Source organism: Eucyclogobius newberryi, unplaced genomic scaffold (genome assembly GCF_026437365.1).
Source record: "Eucyclogobius newberryi isolate DKJ021-1_F unplaced genomic scaffold, fEucNew1.0.hap1 SCAF_7, whole genome shotgun sequence".
NCBI classification, from domain to species: Eukaryota; Metazoa; Chordata; class Actinopteri; order Gobiiformes; family Gobiidae; genus Eucyclogobius; species Eucyclogobius newberryi.
This window is the reverse complement of record NW_027316389.1, coordinates 22894605-22916253: the sequence shown is the minus strand read 5'-3', so window position 1 is coordinate 22916253 and position 21649 is coordinate 22894605. Positions and strand designations below refer to the sequence as shown.

The 21649-nt window shown below is 39.7% G+C and overlaps 2 protein-coding genes across 9 annotated transcripts in view; one reads left to right on the top strand and one right to left on the bottom strand.

Moving 5' to 3' along the window:
- The window catches only part of ndrg4 (NDRG family member 4), a 45074-nt gene extending 31291 nt beyond the window's left edge, over nucleotides 1–13783 (top strand). For 6 of the 8 annotated variants that reach the window (XM_072435252.1, XM_072435251.1, XM_072435249.1 and 3 more), the window contains 14 exons: nucleotides 1367–1472; nucleotides 3304–3424; nucleotides 3504–3566; nucleotides 3944–4004; nucleotides 4079–4165; nucleotides 4239–4295; nucleotides 4376–4479; nucleotides 4996–5046; nucleotides 5800–5851; nucleotides 7656–7703; nucleotides 7876–7911; nucleotides 8104–8155; nucleotides 8254–8292; nucleotides 9427–13783. In XM_072435252.1, the coding sequence (XP_072291353.1) occupies nucleotides 1367–1472; nucleotides 3304–3424; nucleotides 3504–3566; nucleotides 3944–4004; nucleotides 4079–4165; nucleotides 4239–4295; nucleotides 4376–4479; nucleotides 4996–5046; nucleotides 5800–5851; nucleotides 7656–7703; nucleotides 7876–7911; nucleotides 8104–8155; nucleotides 8254–8292; nucleotides 9427–9581 (1032 nt within the window). In that variant the 3' untranslated portion in view covers nucleotides 9582–13783. The remainder of the gene's footprint in view (nucleotides 1–1366; nucleotides 1473–3303; nucleotides 3425–3503; nucleotides 3567–3943; nucleotides 4005–4078; nucleotides 4166–4238; nucleotides 4296–4375; nucleotides 4480–4995; nucleotides 5047–5799; nucleotides 5852–7655; nucleotides 7704–7875; nucleotides 7912–8103; nucleotides 8156–8253; nucleotides 8293–9426) is intronic. The other 2 variants (XM_072435250.1, XM_072435254.1) reach the window with 1 other exon arrangement.
- Nucleotides 13784–16713: 2930 nt separating this feature from the next.
- On the bottom strand, nucleotides 16714–20605 carry LOC140349433 (olfactomedin-4-like). The gene is made up of 7 exons (XM_072435752.1): nucleotides 20537–20605; nucleotides 20316–20441; nucleotides 19364–19582; nucleotides 18506–18653; nucleotides 18018–18245; nucleotides 17575–17743; nucleotides 16714–17244 (listed from the first exon to the last, which is right to left on the bottom strand). The coding sequence occupies exons 1-7, from the start codon at nucleotides 20588–20590 to the stop codon at nucleotides 16791–16793; spliced, it is 1398 nt and encodes a 465-aa protein (XP_072291853.1). The 5' UTR covers nucleotides 20591–20605; the 3' UTR covers nucleotides 16714–16790.
- Between the last annotated feature and the right edge of the window lie 1044 nt (nucleotides 20606–21649).

The window sequence follows — 21649 nt, the reverse complement described above, 5'->3', positions numbered from 1 at the left end:
TTAGCAGAAGCAGGTGGACCAGAGCTTTTTACATTTGCAACACGCTGGATTTCTGGAAATAATGGGTGTTATCTGTAAAATGTTCTAACCATGCTATTGGGATTATATTATGTGTTTTAGTGTTTTAGCGAGCCAAATGTATTATTTTTTTGCATTGACAGACTCTGCAAATGCTCACCAGGCACAAGGCAAAGTTGGACATAGCGATGATATAATCTTAATTTAGTACATGATAATAGTGCCATTGAATAAGATAAGATTTAAGTGTCAACGAAATAATGATTCAGTGCCATTTCAGACAATAAATGAGTATGAATGGATATATATTCTTCTGCTCCATCATGCATTGCCACTGAAAAAACAATTTAAAAAGGTCAACAAAACAAATCAATCAAATGTGTTCCAGATAAAATGCGAGTGTGTCTATTGGATTTGTCTATTTGCTTTTAGAGCAATGGACTGTCTGTCAGCATCAATCATGTCAACAAAGGCTTCGGAGCGTGTTTTAATCCCTGTGCTCTTCACCACCACCACCACCTCCATTTTGAGCAGTCTGAGCAGCACAGAGGCAAAATGTGGTTAAGCAAAACACACACTGTACGATAACAAGGCTTGGATTTGTCTGTCTATTTAGTTCTTGGTGTGGTGTAACTTTCATCTTCATGTACAAACAGATTGAAAGGTTTTTAACAAAGGGAAGGTTGTATAGATTTGTTGTTCATCACGATTTATCATTATTCATTGTCTATATTTTACTTAATTGGCTCTCGATTTAGTAATAGTAGCAACATGTATTCATGCATACATGTAATAAGATTGCAAGTAAATACAGTAAAAAAAATGTATTGCCATTGGACACACACACCAGTCCTATGACCTAAAAGCTAACATTTTGACATTGATTTGTTTCCGTCCTGAGGCTGTCACAGTCAGAGATCAATGTGCTTGTTCAATACTTTACCATTAGAATATTACTTTGACGTTAGGGCTGCAGAATTATTTAAGTACCATAATTTCCTCCACAAGCAACAAAGTATTATCCTGCATAAAAACTGAAAACCCCTGAAGATTTGTACAAACATGTTCTGAAACACATTTTATTAATTCTCTTGGATGCATTTAAAATGTGAACTTTGACAGAATCCAATTATTAAACACAAATTGCCATTTCACAAGCTTGTCAGAAAAATTCCATTTGATATTTTCCCAAATCGTTCTATTTGAGTTCCGTCTACTGGCTACTGTTTTCTCTGCAGCAGCCATGACCAGTTGGTGTCTTGGGAGCGTTCTGGGCCTTTTACTGTTACAAAACATTGTGTGATATCGTCCCCAGTGATTTAAAGGGTGTATTTGTTTTTTATTACAGGAACATGATGTGGAGACCCCTTATGGGATGCTGCATGTGGTTATCCGCGGGGCGCCCAAAGGGAACAAGCCTGCCATCCTCACCTTCCACGATGTGGGACTGAACCGTGAGTCTGAGGCGCCTGTGACAGATGTGCCTGCCTCTATCCTGTGCAAGGTGTTTTCATGCTTTTACCAGAAGCGATAACAAGCGCTACATCGTGCACGGGGTTGTTGGAAGACAGAAGTCCATGTCACCCATGTGGAACTGTTAATTAAAACCAACACACACGTTTTGCTTTTTCACTTCACCACTTCCAAGTGTGAAACAGGTGTGTGGGTTATGTAACAGGCCTCAAAATAAACCAGCCCACAAAAGTTCAATTTTAATTATTGAAAATGTTTCAAAAGTCGGCAGAGCATTGAAAATAAAAGTGGCTTGTTTTCTGTTTAATTCTGTCTGAGTGGTGAGTGATCCAATAAAGAGGGGCTAAAACAATGGCTGTGCTGGAAATTCACTGCAGCAGCTAAACATGTGGGTTGAATTAGACGACAGGCAAGCAATACTGAAAAACAGAAATAGGATACAGAAAGATCAGGTACATTAGTGTGTCAAATTTAGTGCCTAGAATGCAATAGGTGGAGTAAAAGAGTCTGTTATGTAGTGAAAATGTAGGTCAGAAAAACATCCCAGCCGTGTGCATGGGGAAGGGAGGGGCCACTGCAGCGCTGCATCAACATGGATCAGAGCAACACTTGGGTTTGTGCTTCACATTTCAACCATTGTAAGGCTATGAAAATAATGAATAAAAAAATTGCCATGGAAGTGAAGGGGTCTGTGAACCCGACACTTCGAGATGAGTCAGCGTGGGAGAAAGTGGGCTGCATATGACAGTTTGGTTATTTTAGGTGTAAAATGGAGGTGCAAGTTTGAATGTTCAACACAGATTTTTGTGTGTGTGTGTGTGTGTGTGTATGTATGTGTGTGTGTGTGTGTATGTATGTGTGTGTGTGTGTGTGTGTGTGTATGTATGTGTGTGTGTGTATGTATGTGTGTGTGTGTGTGTGTATGTATGTGTGTGTGTGTGTGTGTGTGTATGTATGTGTGTGTGTGTGTGTGTGTGTGTGTGTATGTGTGTGTGTGTGTGTGTGTGTGTGTGGCCAAAATATACAACATTATACATTTGCTTTAAGTGGCATTAAACACTGGATGCATTTGAAATATCTTGTCCTAGTATGACTCTGGTATTTTGGCTATGAAGCTGTCACATTCTTGCTCTTCATGGCTAACCCAGTTGTCAAGTTAATTGGTCTGTTAAATTACCACCGTGAGGATGAAAACGTTGTGGCATCGGCGCACATGAGTAAAAGTAGGCCAGCGCCGCAGCGGTGAGAGAGTGCGGACATCTTTTAAACATGAGATCTAAAGTGCTCTGCCGCTGAAAACAATCCGTCTTCCAAATGCAAACAGACGTGTGCATATATTCAGGCTGATACTATTTGGTTAAAAATGACTTCTGTCTCAAAGTCATTGTTCAGATGACTAAAATTGACACTTTTTCTTCCATAGATTAGAGTTTGCATGAGCTATCCGAGGTGCACTTCAATCGAAAAGAACAAAATCATTATTGTCAGAGCGAATTTAAGCTTTACTGAGAATTCATAACTATTCTGCCATTCATATTACGATTTCTGTCAGATTGAAAAGCCGTATTGTTATGACACATTTGTAACATTCTTTACTATTAAAGCGTGGAAAGACTATTCACTGCATACAGCCCGTCTCGTTGCTTCTGGTTGGCACAGTCTCAGCTGCACAGATGGTCACTCCCTGTCGCTCTGTGAAGTTCATTGAGTGTCAGCAGATCTGTCCATCCTTGTTTGTGCGCGCTCTCTCTCTCTCTGTCTCACCTGAGCCTCCTTCTGTCTGTAATCCCTCTATTCTTCGGTGTCCCGCAGACAAACTGTGCTTCAACGCTTTTTTCAACAATGAGGACATGCAGGAGATCACTAAGCACTTTGTGGTGTGCCACATCGATGCCCCCGGACAACACGTCGGAGCGTCCCAGTTTCCACAGGGGTAACGCTTATAACATCTTATATCATATCTTACGCATTATAATCTGCAGATATACTGAATGTATACTGCCTCTCCACAGGTACCTGTACCCCACCATGGACCAACTAGCCGGGATGCTGCCCACTGTAGTCCAGCACTTTGGGTGGGTGCTTTTACATTTTTTACATTAAAAAATTAGGCAAGGCAAGTCTATTTGTAAAGCAGAATTAGTACACATAGTAATTCAAACACTTTACATAATACATAATAAGTAGATGCATTAAAATCACAATACAAGCAGATAAAAACATAAATAATCATTTTAAAATTTGCTTTAAAAGAGAATAGTGTAGAGAAAATCCTTTTATTTGTATGCACAGCTAAACCGATTAAACTTGTCAAGATTTTAATCTTCTAACTTTATCTACTGTGCCTCATTATGAAATACATTTTAAATCTCACATTTGAGCAGTTGCAATAGAAAATCAATACATTTTAATGCTCCTTTATTGATATTTATTTCTTCGTATATTTGACCAGATTCAAAAGCATTGTGGGGATTGGAGTTGGCGCTGGAGCCTACGTCCTGGCCAAATTTGCAGTAAGTGATGATTTATCTACCTAACTCTTCAATATAAATGACATGTAAACTCACGCTGGCTCACTTTTTTCCAGCTGATCTTCCCTGACCAGGTTGAGGGGTTGGTTCTGCTCAACATCGACCCCAATGGCAAAGGCTGGATCGACTGGGCTGCCTCCAAAGTAAATACTGTCCCCCGTACTGTCATTAGACTTTGTGTTTTTTATGCTTTTCTCATGTTTTTGTCTCTCCCAGCTGTCCGGTCTGACCAGCTCCCTGCCCGACACAGTGCTGCCACATCTGTTCAGCCAGGTACACAGGCTCACATTATTGGTTAGCGTTAGTATTTATCATAAGGGACAATGGTAATAACTTTGAACTATATGTTGCAGGATGAACTTGTGAGCAACACAGAGCTGGTGCAGAGCTACAGACAACAAATCAACAACAACATCAACCAGTTCAACCTGCACCTCTTTTGGAACATGTACAACAGGTGAAGCAACAGGGCCCATGCTCTGGTCCAACAACACGACAGACGAGAAAACATGAAATACAACCACAGACGTTTTAGTCTCAGTCCAGAAAAATGTGAAATCAACGCGAGTCATGTGAAAATAAAGATCTAGAGCTTTGTTTTCACACTCCAAATACACACTAACTTTATTAAGTGTGAATATCTTTACTGTAATGAGTACTTTACTATCATATTTTTATGTTTTAATGACATTTTTGTCCAAATTATCCTGAAAACATTTTTGAGAATGTAAAATTGATTACGAAATACATTGTATTTTCAAAAACTTTTTTTATTTCAACTTATTTTTAAATCTGAAATAATTTGAATCTGAAATCATTCCTTGGGTCTCTGTACCCCTGGTTGGGAAACACTGCTCTAGAGACACTATGAGTGATTTGTCACTATATGTAGCCGTGGAAAGATGACAAATATGTAAACTAAAGTTCAAACACATGAAATATTGACTAACCGTCTCTGATGCTTTGACTGCAGCCGGCGGGACCTGGAAATGAACCGTGGAGCTCTCAATGCCAAGACTCTCAAGTAAGAACACAGAACACACCGCAACTGTTTTAGGCCTTTTTTGTGTTTCAGGTATTGTTTTAGATACACAATTGAAACGTTGACATAGTACTTACATGTTACAAAAAGATATTCACTTAGTAAGTCTAAATCTTGTTGCTTAACATTGCACCACAACAACAGCCTAATTTATAATGATCTGTTTTGTTCACATATTAGATTCTTTAATACAATTTGATTACCATGTTTTGTATTGTAAAAGCTGGAGATCTCATACAACCAAGCAATGATTTAATGTCATGTTTATTAGGCACAAATGTGAGACAGCGTGTTCTATTCTTCTTCAACAAGGCCTGTTTATTAATGTCCTGGAAAGTACTACACCTCCCATGATGCAACAGGGTTTATTGTAGTTCCATAAGGCCCGTATGTTATTGTGGCCAGATACATTTTATTTGCCAAAATGAGCTCTGGGCTGGTGACAATAAATGAATGAAATTAATAAATGAAATGAATAAATCTTAACAATGACTAAGAATAAGAATAATTTAATATTGAAGTTTCTTAATGAGATGTATCGGATCTGTGGCGTATAAAAATCTTATATTTTTTAAGAGACAACGGTAAATGTTGTGGTTGAATATTATGAAATGACTGTAAATACTTTGCATAAATTATTCAATCAGACCCAAGTATTTGTTCTGCTCCAGTTGTACATTTGATGGTTCAGGATAGTGAAAGTGACTGTAAGCTGAGTGCGCTCTTGTCCTGTAGGTGTCCGGTGATGCTGGTTGTGGGAGACAATGCTCCTGCTGAGGAAGGAGTGGTGAGAACACTTTCTTCTCGTTGCTTTTTTGCTTGACCCACTTCAGTTTTTGTGTTACATCAGCCCCAAATAGCCTCACCGCTCGCTCTAGCTTCATCCTCCTCTTCCTCCATGAGCCCTGGCACACTCATTATGTTGGCATGCACATCCGATTAGTGCCAGTTTGAAGCGTCATCAAACCAAACTTCTTCTTCTTCTTCTTCTTCTTCTTCTTCTTCTTCTTCTTCTTCTTCTTCTTCTTCTTCTTCTTCTTCTTCTTCTTCTTCTTCTTCTTCTTCTTCTTCTTCTTCTTCTTCTTCTTCTTCTTCTTCTTCTTCTTCTTCTTCTTCTTCTTCTTCTTCTTCTTCTTCTTCTTCTTCTTCTTCTTCTTCTTCTTCTTCGTCTTCTTCTTCCCCCCTTGCATAATAACTACTACTGAGACAGAAAAAAATAGCACTATAAACATGATCATTACCTTGTGTTTATCCCGTAGTGGTGTAATTGAGTTTTGTATCACTCATCAATCTCATACATTGTCTAGCATGATTTAATAAAAACAAAACATGAAAGGAAGATGAATGAATGTATTTGTTGTAACCTTTGCCGACACAATCGCCCCAGTCCTTCTACGTGTCCATCCGTCCGTCTGTCTGTCTGTGGGTCCAGATGGTCTCGTCCTGTTTTGTCTCTGGGGTTTCCTGTTTAAAGTGGCCCAGATACGTACGATTCTGCACCACTTAATCCAGCCGCATGTATGACACTAAATCAAATCACTGCTCTTGTCAGACCGCAGGGAGATAGAGATAGAGGGATGCAGGAGGGAGGTCTGGACCTGGACGCCCCATAAGGGGAGGGTGCGTAACTTCTCCAAAAGAGACAGATGGAGGTCAGATAATTCATGGCCCACTGTGAGTAAGGCCACTGCACTTTTAGTGATTAAGTGCTTCACTTTAAATGTTAAACAGAATTACTCAGCAGCAAACTTGTTTATTAGCCCTACGAAATTAGAAGAATATATAAATTGTATTATACCAACAGGATAACACCATTTTAGAGCAATATCCAAATCCACTTTATTTTTGTAGCACGTTTCATTAAAAAAAAATAATAAAACAGTTTCGGACGTGCTGCAAAAAAATAAAACAACAAAAGGAATAATACATGCTCAATTTGATTTTACTAGTCTTATATCTCCATAGAGCTAACCCTCAGTGTATAAGTGTGCAATTACAGTCTTAGATCTATATTTAGATTATGTGACCTGTGTCATACATTACATGCTCTAATGATAATGTCAAACTTTGCCTTATATTTCTAATGCACATAATGTATTCCTTATTTAAGTCACACAGGTGATGTGGCTGTTGTAAAATGCTTCCAGGGATATGGTCATTTATCAGCCAATACTATAGATTATACAGAATACACAGTCCGAAGGGAATGTAGTAACAAGATATCTGATGCACAAAACCACCACAAAGAATAAACTACTGTATTTTGAACATTTGTAAATCGACAAAGCATATAAAGTATCTTAAGCACACACCTTTATAGAAATTATCAAAAAATGCATGTTTTCTTTTTTCGTACAGGCTTTATGTGTTGGCTCTGTGTCTGAAGGATTAAAGCTTAAATCCACGCTGCTGGATGTGTCCTGGTCTGATCATGTGCACATGTGTGTGTTCACATTGATGACTCTGCAGCGGTGACTCATCTCTGCAGCACTCTGCACTAGCTGGGCCACTCAGACATGCACTCTGCTAGTCTCCACTTCATCACATACAGACAGTTGAAATTGTAATACCTCATGGTTTTTCTTTCTCAGGTTGAGTGTAACTCCAAACTGGACCCGACCAACACCACTTTCCTCAAGGTAAAACTAGTGCCTGATTTGAAGAAGCTGTTACAATGCAACATACAATCATGGAATATGTAGTGACCCTGCACAGGAAGCCTAGTGTCACACTTCTAAATGACTTGCATTTGTAACATGTTCCACAGTAGTTTTGATGTAGTTTTAAATGCGTAGTCTTTTTGTTTGACAGATGGCCGACTCTGGTGGACTCCCCCAGATCACACAGGTAATCTTTATGGATTTGGAATAGTGTCAGTCTCTTGTTATTTGGCAATTATCAATATTTGTATTCAAACTGTTATTTTTATAGATTTCCAATTTTACTTTGATCGTGATTAAAACAAACTAACTCATTAATTCATATTAACCGCAGTGTAGAGGAACTTAAAAACCTAAAACTTTAAACTGTTTTTTGCAGCCTGCAAAGCTGACTGAAGCTTTCAAGTACTTCCTGCAGGGAATGGGCTACAGTAAGTATCTTTTGTGGACATAAAGTGCTTATAGTATTTTCAGAACTGCCTCAGAGGGTTTTTTAACTTGCCCTCTGTCTCCTTGCCCTGTTTCTCAGTCGCTTATGTGAAGGATCGGAGGTTGAGTGGAGGGCCAGGTACTGCCTCCTCCCTGTTCACCTCTGACCTATTACTGCCCCTCTCAGTAGCATTGGCATTTTAAAAGTATTTATTTATGGATTGATTTTGTGATGACTACAATGTTTGGGCTGATTTGAAATGTTTTGCTGTCATCTTTAGCCTTTTTGTTTCCTTTTTTCTTTGCCCTTAAGGACATACAACTCCCATCTTTGTTTTGAATGATTTTTCCTCCAATGGAAAAATAGTTAACCTGCTCCCTTTTCCCCATCCCTCCATGTTGCCATTGCATCTGAAGTGTTTATCTTTGCATGGCTCTCAGCGAGCTCGAAGCAATGCCTCCTTTATGAGATAAGAACTGCTTAAATGTGAAAAGACACAGACGCAGGGCTATGATATGATTCTAATAACAAGATATTATTACTTAAAAAAGCAATCAACAAACAAGTGGACATGAGTCTGTTTATACACTGTGGCTGTACCAAGCCTGGGTAAATAGAAAAACTAGTGTCCGGAAGAGCATCCAGTTTAATAGTTGGCACGTTATAGTAGTAGTCAGATATTTAGCACATCCTCTGCATCAGTTTTCTTTGTGTAACCCTTAACTGGACCTTGAGCCTGACCATTGCATGGAGCTGTTAATGTGCCAGAATCATTAACAGTTTATCCACTTTTAGTTTAGTTCTTGACAGCTACCTTCTCTCACCAGTGGCTCCGAGGGGTCTCTCAGCATGACCTACCCATGTCCCCCCCAATGAGCCGCTTCTCAATCCCATCTATCCACACATGGTCACTGGCCTTTTGCGTCTTCACAACATTATAAAATCATGAAGTTGTATCTTTAATCCAAAACATACATTGAATTTGCAAACATGTATTTTAGCAAACATGAACACAGATTTGTGACTATGTGACACAAAAATGTGCTCCACAAAGCATTTTTTGTGTGAGGACAATCTGAACTTCTCTGATAGTTTACATTACTGTACATTGATCTAAACAAAGTAAATTCTTACAAAGTAAAGTCTCAATAGTTCATGGGAAACTCATTTACTAATAAGGCAACTGACCACATGTGAATATATAGACCACTGGGATAAGAACAGCCAGTGGAATTAACACTCACGGTCTCTAACCTCATGTTGTCTTTGCAGTGCCCTCGGCCAGTATGACCCGCCTGGCCCGCTCCAGGACGGCCTCTCTGACCAGCGCCGGCTCCACAGAGGGGGCTCGTTCTCGGGCCTGCACCCACTCCGACAGCACCGAGGGGGTGGGCGCAGTCACCCAAACCATGGAGGTCTCCTGCTGAGGGGAAAATACAGCCATAGTGAAGGAGGACGGAGGGGAGGGAACAGAGAGGGACAGCGGATAGTCCCCAGTGACAGCAAAAAGCAGTGGGCTGAGGCGGGTTAGATGGACAGGTTTTGGAAAAATGTGTATAACCTAAACGAAGAAGGTTGTTTGGTATAAGAGTGTTCAACCAAGTGTGGAAATGTAGGCATATTAAAAAAGGGTGGAAACAATTAAAAGCCAAAGTAGAGTATTTTTAGGAGGTGGTTTTCTATTTAATTTCGTGCCATTGATGCCTTTTTGTAACAACCGCCATCTTTTTGTAAAATGTTTTTGGCTTGTAACATAAGCTCAAAGCTATTTGCCAATCCTTTTACTTTGTGCTCACATTCTTTTCAAATATGCTAAATTGTGGCTTCATCTAACTCATTTTCCATCTGATATGGTAAGAAAGCTCTTGACAGATTCAGGTTTTGGTCCATTGCTTTTTGCTGTCAGTGGTAATTATTGCAAAAGAGGGAACAAAATGAAGTGTAAATGTTGCATAGGTCTTGTCTGTTCTCATTCACCTTCCTCCCATGTCGTCATGTGCCCCGTTTGTCCCTGCCCGTTGTATGATACCATAGGTATTGCTACTACACTCCTCCAGACCTTGAAAACGGTCATTTCAACTCCTACTTTGTGACCCAGCACTTAACACCTAGGCTAATATTATTACTCTTGAAGTGTCATACTTGTGTTTACTGAGTGTTTCCTCATTGCTTTGCCTGCACCGTTTGACACGACAAAGACCCCGCTCCCACCCCCCCAAAAGATATATGTCAAATTGAACTGCCATTATACAGTATGAGAGAAAGACACTCGAGATGGGTTCTTGACAGGCACTTTTTTGGGCAGATCTTTTGTCATTGTCAATCTCTCTCTGTTTATTTGTGAGTTATATTTGGGGGGCGTGTCTAGGATCTGACAGACAGCAGAGCACAGCCTATCATAGTCAAGCGTACAGGTCTGTAGAGCATAAAGAGGATGTGTTAGCTGTTAGTGCCAGAGCATAGGTATTTCACCTCAGATTTAAAGCTGCACTTGGTGCATGTTGCATTCTAGTGTTCCTTTCACACAATTTTTTTACTATGTTTTTTTTTTCTTAACATAAAAGTGTAGTTTAAAAATGATATCATGTTACCACACTTTTCTTTTTTTTATATACATACATAAATTTAACTATGAACCAACATTAAGAACCTTTGTACACTTTGTTTGATAGTATTCATATGTTGAATCATTTTGCAAGCATTATTGCCTATTTAACCAATTTTGCGCTTGAAGACAATCGAATTTAATAACAAGACAATGACAAGTAGCCGGTGTAGCGTATGACTCACTAACAGAAAGCATGCACAAAAGCAGCATTTTTCCTAAATTTGGCTTGGAAAGCACCGCTCCTGTACTATACTCATTATGTACTGCCATAAACCAATAAGGAATGTAATAAAGTGCTTTGCTGAGTGCAGCTTTAAGTGGTGTGTCGTGCATCATGAAGACAATCCACTACATAAGTGTAGACTAGAGTAAATGTAGTGTAAATGCATGTGGATGTTAGCATAAACATTAGGTTATTGTAGTCTATGAGTAAGAGTAGTATTGGCAGTATTGTGTGTTAGATATTGATAGTATTGCTCATTCCAAACCCGTTTCCATTATTTATTGTTTCTATGTATACTGGAGATTTTGATGGTTGGATGAACCAGAACAAAATCATACATTCTAAAAAATAAAAATAAATCTGAATCATAACTGTAAACAAGAAACAATAAATGTTACTGGAAACGGTGTTGTCGTTTTAGCACTTTTAATGTGGATAGATGCTAGAGTCATGGTGACAAGCAGTGTTTTTGATGTGTAGCCGCAGTGCATGCGTGTGCTTCTGCAGTGTGCTTGTTGTGATTTCTTACTTGACAATCATGCGCCAACCCAAACTAAATTGGACCAATGGCCGTGCCAGGATCCCAGTGTTAATTGTATTTGCTAGTTATTTAAGTGAGCCTTTCTTTACTGCACCTAGCCCCTTAATGACTATGGATGTACCAAAAAACACTGTACTGTGTACACAGTGTGAACAGTACTACACACCCACCCACACCCGCACAGGCACACAAACAAGCGCACACAAACAAGCACACACACACACACACACACACCACATACACACACACACACACACACACACACACACTAGCCCTCTTTCTAATTCCATTTATCTAGTCTAGTCATTTTTGCCATTAAATTAAGGCAAGGTATTGTATGATTAGTTGTGTGAGTGTATTAAATGTTAGATGTGCACAATGCTTGATTTGTGATTTATGCTTATAGGTCTTGTTTAAGCGTGGCATGTACATGAATTGTCCCTTTTGGTTTGCAATTTCTTACTATAGTCACATTGCATGTGTAAATCATTTTCACATTAAGGATCTAAAAAGGGGGCTATGTTTTAGAGGGCTGGGTGCCGTAAGGAAACAATAAGTCAGGTATAAGTGTTTCTTTATTGCTTTTGTTGTTTTGATGTGCTAGGATATAAAGTGTATCCATTAAATCATTGGTAGGATATGATTAGTTTTAGATTAGCCCCGCTGTGCACTGCTGTCTTCGACTAGCCTCTGTTTTGGGGTCCCCTTGATTTTTGAGCTTAGTAATGTATAGTTGTTATTTACCAAAGTCACCCATTTTCCTGTACTGACTCTCGCACAACCCGCTGTCCCCTGCCAGTAGGGGACGTAGCATCCAAATGCCGAGGTGTGCTCCTATCTCTGAGGTATTCTGTAAGAGCTGGGGCTTTTTTGGAGCCATTTGGGCGCCAAGCTCGGAATGTAGGGCAACCCCCAACCTCCTTAAAAATATACCCCTTTCCTTTTTACAAATCACAAGGTGCCCCAGCTCTCACAGGCCAACCCAGTCACACCCTAAAGGGCTATCAGCTGAAGTCACTTTGTTAGTTTACTTGGTCTGCAGTGTGGTGATGTTGCAGTGTTAGTGTGTGCGCACCAGGGGGCCCCATAGATCACATAGATCACGGGGAATAGAATAGGTGTGGTCCATAAATAATAGAGAGAGATCCTGACACTGGATAATTGAATGTTTATGGGAAAAGAATGTGTTGCAGCTGAAGAGATTATTTAGATTACAGTACTCCTAATTTGAATAACATTTACATGATGCCAAGTTATTGTTGTTTCATAATTCATCTCCACTTTGAATAAGCTATTTTCTTCCTCAAAAAAGCAAAACTGCCGGGGGGCTCCTGAATGTATTGTCCCTATTTGAAGTGCTGTACTGTATTGTCAACCCTCGCCTCCTCATAAACAATCTCACAGTATGCACTTCTCTCCTTGCCTCTAAATATTTGGATATTCTACCCTAACACATTACTGTTTAGTACAGGTGATTAACATATTTTTGTTCAAATACTTTTTTATTACTTCCATGTGTCAAAGTTGACTCAAAAACCCTATACTCTATGTAAACCCTTGTATAGGTGTTCCATAGGGTCTGCAGAGGGACCAATGTTTTTTTTTTTGTCATTTTGAATGGCATTCTGTCCACTGCCATTGACTACTTTTCACAGTCATGATAACAAACATCAAGTTTCAAAGAAGTTGATTCAAAGACGTGGAAATAAACAGTCATAACAAGGGAAATAGAGCAATGCTAGACAGACAGTATTGAAAATAAATAACTATTCACCTTTGGTATTTTAGTGATGATTACAAGAAAAAAAACATCTCTTGAGGTTGTAAAAATAATCATATTCAAAGCAAGAATTCTGTCACAGAATCAGTCCAGATCTGTAGACCTCGGTCCTCTTTGCACTTGTAGGCCACTCGAACTGAACACTGTATTGTGATGTACACTTTATGTTCCTCTCCTCTTGGACTTTTATAGCAACAGTAGGGTGTAACCTCATATTGATATACTTCTATTGATTATGTGTAGTACCTGCATCACTACTGCTATTCTTACTGCCATTATGATTGATTTATATTGAGCAATAAGTTGACGTTTCATATTTTGGGAATGTTCCCAAACAAGCTTCTTTCTGTTCACAATAGTAAAGGGACAAGGGACTTAGTTGCTTGGTTGTTATTCAAATGTGTAATGTAAAAATATACTATATATATACATAGTAACTGTTTGTCTGTGTAGTAACTAATAAAGACATTATGTCAACGTCTTGTGAAGAACCCTTTTCATTCTCCTACAATTTAAGTATTTGTTGTATTTAATTAAGTTTCCAAAAAAGTACATAATAAATGTATAACATATTACATAAAATAGTCTTTCATACTTGACATATGACAAGACATAATCCCAAGGGTTGAATTGTTTATTTATGCAACCAGAAGAGCTACAGTATGTAGGTTTTGGTATTGTTGCTCTGGGTGGGATGACAAATGGGGATGATCCACTCTAAATCAGGCAAAGGTCTGAACAGTGGAGAGTTAGAGAAAGAGAGAGTCTCACTTGGCGTGGGAGTCAAACCATGGACATTTATGTTGGATGTCAGAACTGAGTCAGATGTACAAGATGTAAGATTACACTTCAGTCTTTTGAGGTCATTTTTGTAGTTTTATTTATTGTTTAGGATTGCATAGTAACAGCCTATAAGCGAACTAAGCAGCCGCGTAGGGCCCCAAGGCGTTAATAGGGCCCCTAATCTGGCAACACGTCGTATGCGAAGTTCAAGCGCAGCGTGCGCCACTAGTGTAGTAGCGCTGCTGGCGCGGCAGCGCACACAGTGGTAACATATAACGCACAAACCGCGTTTATTTGTAATGACAATCTGGCAACCAAGACACCAAACCTGCGCTGATTGGGCAACTTCATTGTGCGCGAGGAGAACGAGAGCAAAACATAAAACACAACAGAACGTGGTCCCTGCGTGGCCCTCATGTCCAGAGGAATATATCCCCCCGATGCCGAAAAACGAAAGAAGAAACTTCTTGATGTAAAGAAACTGCAAACTCAACAACACTCTCCAGGTATTGAACTTCTCTTACAAAGAGACGGTTAATGCTGCTGTTTGAAACAACACGAGTCTGTCACGTTAGTTCGCTCAGGCTGGAGGCGACGAGAGCTCTGCCCCGCGCATAATGTGTCTGAATGAAAGATAATGAGCTTAACATTTACACCAGCCCGGGAGTGTTAGCTGCAGGTGAGGCCGGTGAGGGGCGTCTGTGCCCCGGTCACTAAGAGGCGGAGATCCGGTCCGGACGAGCGCCGTCTCGTCCAGAACCTCTGACGTGAGACTTTGGAGTGTACAGTGTGCGGCCCCTGTCCCGGGCCCCTGTCCCGGGCCCCTGTCCCCTGTCCCTGTCCCGGGCCCCTGTCCCGGGCCCCTGTGCAGCCTCAGTCAGAGATGAGCGGGTTTGAGTTTGCGTCCCTCTCTCTCACATCACCATGTGTGAGATCAATCGTGACTCGTGATGTCTGTTTTACTTCTTAAAGTGCAATAAGAGGAACGTAAAGGTTTATGCACGTGAGGTCCATCAGCCAATCACATCGCAGCATTGTTTCATGCAGGAGTCCAGTGTGTGACGTTCAGATCAGATCAAACATTTATATTGTAATTAACTTTTGATAGAGCAATAAAACATTTCAATTTATTTAAAAAGCATCATTAGACTATTTGTTATAAATTATAATAAATTGATAGTGAAAAATAACCAGACATATTATAATTACGTCTGTTATAGAATAATACTATATATTTTTATATAAAAGTGGCAAAGCTGCAGAAACGCAGTCGCTTCACTGTAGCTTGGTTTGGACCTTCACTTCTCGTTCTGTTCATTCTCTGGGAATAACATGTTTGTTTTATCAGTGTTAATTGTTAATCAAGCAATGCTTATGTCATTTGTTTAATTTAATATAACTTGTTTTGTCACTTTGGCAAGAAGGAACAGTTGGGAGCTGTAAAAGATAAATTAGTAAGGATAACTATTAATTTTACATTTTCAGTTAAAATGAATAAATTTGATCATAATTATTTTTCATAGCCAATATTGTATTGAGTAATTAAGTACACTAATGTATTAATAACTGGCTTTAGTCATTTTCTCCTGGCACAGTTTCATCACATCATCATTTTATAGCATTACAACCTCAACATTTTACTCTTACTTTAGCCGGTTGGACCACATTAAAATGCAGCAGAAGACCCAAAAAAGGTCTGAAAATCTCTGGGGGAGGTCCCCCAGACCCCCCCCCCTGTTCATTAATTTAAACTGCTAATGTGGCTGTCGACCCTTAACGCCCACAAATACAGCCAAACACATATCTGGGATGTGTGTTATTTGTACAGGGAGTAGAGGTGATGTCAGCGGAACACCAAGTTGCATTGTGGGATTTAAGTTATCAATATTTGAGCTTGTGAGGTGTTGAGAATAAACTAACTGGCAAACAGATGCCCTGGAGTTTTGGTGCTTTGTTTGCGTTGAAAAAAGTTCCCATATGTGAATTGTTTACTGACAAAGGCAATAAAACTGATTCTGATGACGTGGTGAGGGGCCCCCAAAATTTTTTTCGCTTAGGGCCCCCTGAAGGCTTGGGCCGGCCCTGCATAGTAACACTCCCCTGGATCCACATTTGTATCAAAACACATTTTTGCTGCAGTGCTTTACATTCCTCAAAAGTTTACTTTAGTTTAGTCTTTATTTGTCAGGGACCATTTACAAAATCATAATGTTCAAAAGAAAAGATGAAAATAGTTAAATCATCAGATTTAACTATCACTGCTGCAGTCCCTAGGCAGGTGAATACTCAGTAAGAAGTACACATTTCATTACAATTATAACTACACATTACTGACATTAGCTCAGTAAAATACGCTATAAAATATCACAATTTCAAAAGCATTAGATAGAAAAAATTGCAGTGATAAATTTAATATGTTGTTTTACATATCACTGTCATCAGCAGAGAGGATTTTTTCTTTCTTTCAGAAATGAAAAGTAAATATTTTAATATTTAACAACAGCAAAGATGATTCATTTCAATCCTTCTTTTATAAAACAACTATTTTAAGTTGGATCCATGGTTAGCCTTCATACAGTAGAACCAACACTTACACTTTTGCAAAAGCACAGTTTATTTATTAATATAGGCTTACAGATAAGAGAGTTACTCAATTATTATAAAAGAATTGCAGGATCAAAAGTTTCAGGCTTACTTAACATTAGACGTGGCCATGCCTATCAAAAATCACTTTGTAGGACACCATGTTAGATTCACAGTATGCGTGGAGCATCTGGTCCACAGGACTGTAGTTCAGAGCGTATATATTGGGGAAAATCTTTTGGAAATAAATGCCGATGTTGAATTGTTCCTGCCCTGTGGTCGTATCATACGAGTAGAAGATCTCCTCTGTGTCTTTGTTGACTGCGCGTGTGGCATACAGCACCCCACAGGCCATGAAGGTGTTAGTGACTGCCTGCTTATACATGGAGGTGTGCCAGGTCTGACCCAGCACCAGTCCCTCTGGCCTGTCTTCCACTTTTGACAGCACCAGGTTCCCGTGGTCCTGGTTTGTGGTGTAGATGACCCACACCCCGGACTCGTCTGTGGCCAAGTCCAAGTCTGTGAATGGGTAACACTCATCCAGGTGACAGAAGTTACTTTTAGAGTTGAACCTGGAGACAAGCAAAGATGGTAAGTTTAGATGGAGTTCATTATTTGACATGAATGCTGGTGAATGATTGAGTGAATACGGGACAACAGATGGAAATTAGCCCATGGCTATAATCTATTTGCATTTGTAGCACGTATGTTCATTTACATGCACTGTCCCAACCAAAATAAATAAACAAACATTAGACTCCTCGTCCTCTCTCAAGGTAACACTTATGACAGTGGTTCTGAACTGGTTTTACTGTGGACCCAGTTTAACTTTAATTGTCTCCCAGTCCCATCTTAGCAATACTCAAATGATATCCTCTTTCTCTTTCTTCAGATGGTTGTACCTGGTTCCTTTGGGCAGCTGCAGAGTAGTCACAGTTTTGCTGGTGAGGTTGAATTGACACACAGCGTCCATGTTGTAACAGTTGTAGTACAGAGCGCCTCCATACAAGACAACGTTGGGTCCCTGGACTGTGTTAGTGGTGGGATTGGATGAGTGAATCAAGACATTACCTGCAAGAAATACAGCAGTGAGTTTATTAGTTGGTTACTCTTTTCCATTCGCCCTGTCAAGACAGTTCGTTTTTTTTACTTTGTATTTGTTTTTTGGCATATTTGCTGTGGTGGCCTGGAGCCATATTAGATAAACAACCATTATTATATATTATTATTCATTTATATGTATCTAATTTATCTGCTATTCCTTTGTATGTATGCTTTTAAGATACTTTTGAGAAATAAATCACCTGTGATTGATTTGAAAATGTAATCCCTATCTTGCACTCACCGGGCACGCTGACGCCCACCACCAGAGAGCTGAGGCTGGAGTACAGGCGCACATAGTGGGCATATCTGTTGCTGGCGGTCAATGGGACGTACCAATACCAGCTCTCCTTTCCCTCCTCAGGCTTAGGGTCTCTGCCCCATGCTCCGTACTTGAAACTCCCTGGATATTCCCCTGCTGTGTTGATCCTCGGTCCAGATACATTTTGGAAGCGCCCGTGTGGGCACAATTCTGCAACACAATGTGGGTAAAGAGAGTATTGATTATCGAAAAAGAGCAAAACGTATGAAAATTGTGAAACACAAATATTTCTCTTCATGAGGAACTCTGCCCCAGTCTCCAGGTTGAACTTAGCTCTGACTGCTCTGGTGTAAGAGGAAGGTGAGATTTCGGTGACCATGGGTTGATACTGAAGTGAAACTGCAGACCCTTTGGCCCTTCCTCTATAAACTATGAAACCTAAGACTTTCCACAGTGTGAGAGGGTGTTACCTTGTGCAGTGGGCGGGTCAGTGGGGCGTTGTCCAGTCCTACATTGGTCCAGATCCCTCTTGAGGCGCTTGTTGATCAGGTCTCTTTTGATCACCTGCTGCGTGTCGTAGGTTTCCAGCTCCTGAAGCTCGGCTCTGATGGCACTAATCTGAAAGAGGAGGACAAGTTTAATTGTTAAGAATATACATTAATATGTGCTCATTGATCATCAATTGGTAATATGTAGCAGTGCTTTAAACATTAGTTAAGAATCAGTATTCCATTTTTGTAACCTAAAGCCTTGAAAGTAACACAACCTGTTCTTAATCCTTAGGGAGATAGTTTTAATGTTAGAACCGGCACCTAATAGAGAAATGATACATCAAATCTCGTACCTGCCAGAGTCAACAAACACACAACAAATTACACTAAAATCAGTTGGTCTTGATATTTTTCTGATCTGTTTCCTCAAGTTTATGGGCAGTTACATTTTGTGTTTTTAGACACTTTGAGCTCATGTTTAACTTAAAATATACATGTTGCTGTAGTAAAAGAGCAACATTTGTGTGCTTGATTAATTTTGAAATTCAGCACTAACTCAAATTAGGGAAACATAAGTAAGCCAAAGCCGTAGGCGGGGATGGGGGGATGGGGGATACTGAAGCCTCAAATACCGGACAGTGCAAGATTACTCAAACGTGCAGGAATCAATCAAAATACAACTTTGAGTACCGGTAAGTCAATGATGAGGGTACAATTTTTTTGCCACAATACATAATATATCCACTTTAATATATTTTTATGGACAGAAAATACATGTGGCTGTTTCTCTGAATCGACCTGTACATTTGTCTGTTTGGCTAAGGAGTCCAGCCCCACCTGTTGTGTGGTGTCCTGGGTCTGTTGTCTGTTTGTTGTCACAGTGATGTTAAGCCTGTCCATGAGCAGTCTGATCTCGTGGAGTTCGTTGTGGATGACGTGCAGGGCCAGGACCCCGTACATCCCGCCATCATCCTCCCGCTCCAGCTCAGACATGTCCTCCACCAGCTCGGGCAGGCGGCGCTCCAGGCCCAGCAGAAGACTTTCCAGCTCCAGCGCCTGAACAGGGACATGACACTGAGATGATGTATGACAATAACTGAACAATTAGCATTACTATTAAGTATGTGTCCAAGATATTACTCAAGTGACCACAACTCAAAACATTTAATAATGCACAAAAAACAGAAATTTGAAAAAACAAATTCATATGAAGGACAAATAAACATAAAGCTTTTGTCTCTTCTAGACGTTTAGACAAAACCTTTAGTCCACTGTAAATATATATTACTATGAGTACTTTTTTATTTTGGTTTGAGATGTGCTGAATAGGCTTATAGAAAGATTATTAGGTTCATCAATAATCATGATTGTTCAGGTCAAAATATAATCACAACAACTAAAAAATAATGTGACAATTTCAGAAGCAAATTTTAGTCTTCTTAAGTCAATATATAGTCCCTTTGTCCGTGTTGGACAATGGGAATGAAAAAAAATGTTGTGGTGTTGTTTTAATAATACATGTTACAATAAAATTGAACATTGTGTCGTCCTCGGTGCAGAAATGTTATGTTGATATCCTACCCAAAGATTTTGTGTTCAAGTCCAGGCTTTATGCATACTAAAATATATAATAAATAAAAATGACCAGGAAAACGGCCTACTTTTATTTAGATGTTTAATGCCCCCGCACTTTTCATTAAGAAACAAAATGTGGCCCGTCTTCCACCATTGTCTGAAAGTAACTGGAGTTCCGTTTTGCAGTATTAAATCCATCAGGAAGTGGCATTACCTTCTGTGGCGTGACATCGTTGTTGCAGTCTGCTGCATCCTTCTGGGTGTTGTTCAGTTTGTCTCGAGGAAAGGGATGTGTGCTGGACAGCTCACACTCACACTTGTCCGGTGACTGAGTTGGTGACTGACACAAAACATTCAAAAAACATTTTACACAAATGATAAATAAATATGGAATTACGTCCCACTTCTTCAAATCATTGGAAGTCCAATTCCTACCTGTAGAGAGAGTGTGGAGAGAGCACACAGGAGCAGGAGCAGATGCAGCTTCATGATGCGTTCCAGGACAGTTCTTAGTGACAGTGTTTTCAGATCTTCTCACTTCAATCGTATTATGTCCACAGCGCACTCATCCTCAGTGGGTGGGGTTTGTTCTTACGATTAACTTGACAAGGACATTTATAAAAGAACAGCACACTTCCTTTCTGTGGTTTGGAATCTGCAACTTGGGACTTTCTCAAGACGACACCAAACGTTTTCATAATTGTTGCTATAATAAAAAAAAAAACGGGAAATGAAATTACGGAAAATTGCAGGAACTGAGAAATGATTGAGGAACAGAAACACTTCAATATTCTTACATTTCAGCACTTCTTCAAAACAATTGGACTTTTGGTTTTGGGAAATACATTTAGCTGACTCCAATTTTAAATGTACATTTAGCAGTCAGCTAAATGTACATTTAGCAGTCAGCAAAATGTATTTCCCACGTCTCTCAGGCCCTGAGAAGATATATATGTATACACAGAACAAAACATTTTTATTTTTGCAGCTTTTTTTCATGAGCTGAATCCAAAGATAATAAAACGTTTTCTATACACACAAAAGACCAATTTCTCTGAAATATTGTTCAATTATAATTTTTTTAAATCAAAATGTATTTGTGAAATACTGTTTACAAATAAAAGTACATCCACAGCAGAGGAGATGATGGTGCAGTTCTACACGGCCATCATTGAGTCCATCCTCACCTCGTCCATCACTGTGTGGTACACTGGAGCCACAGCCAGGCTCCATCTCTGCAGGACCTGTACGTCTCCAAGGACGAGCAGGTCGGATCACAACTGACCCTTCTCACCCAGGACATGGACTATTTCAGCCACGCCCCTCAGGCAGGAGGCTACGGTCCATTCTGACCAGAACCTCCCGCTACAAGAACAGTTTCTTTCACTATTTGTGCACTGTTCACTTTTTGCACTATTTACGACCATCTGTAAGTTTCTGTGTAATTTATCTGTGTACATACTGAGATAGTTTAATTATTATTTTAATTTACCTTATTTTATAGGTAAATTCTTAATTTATGCATGGCACATTTGACTCTATAGACGT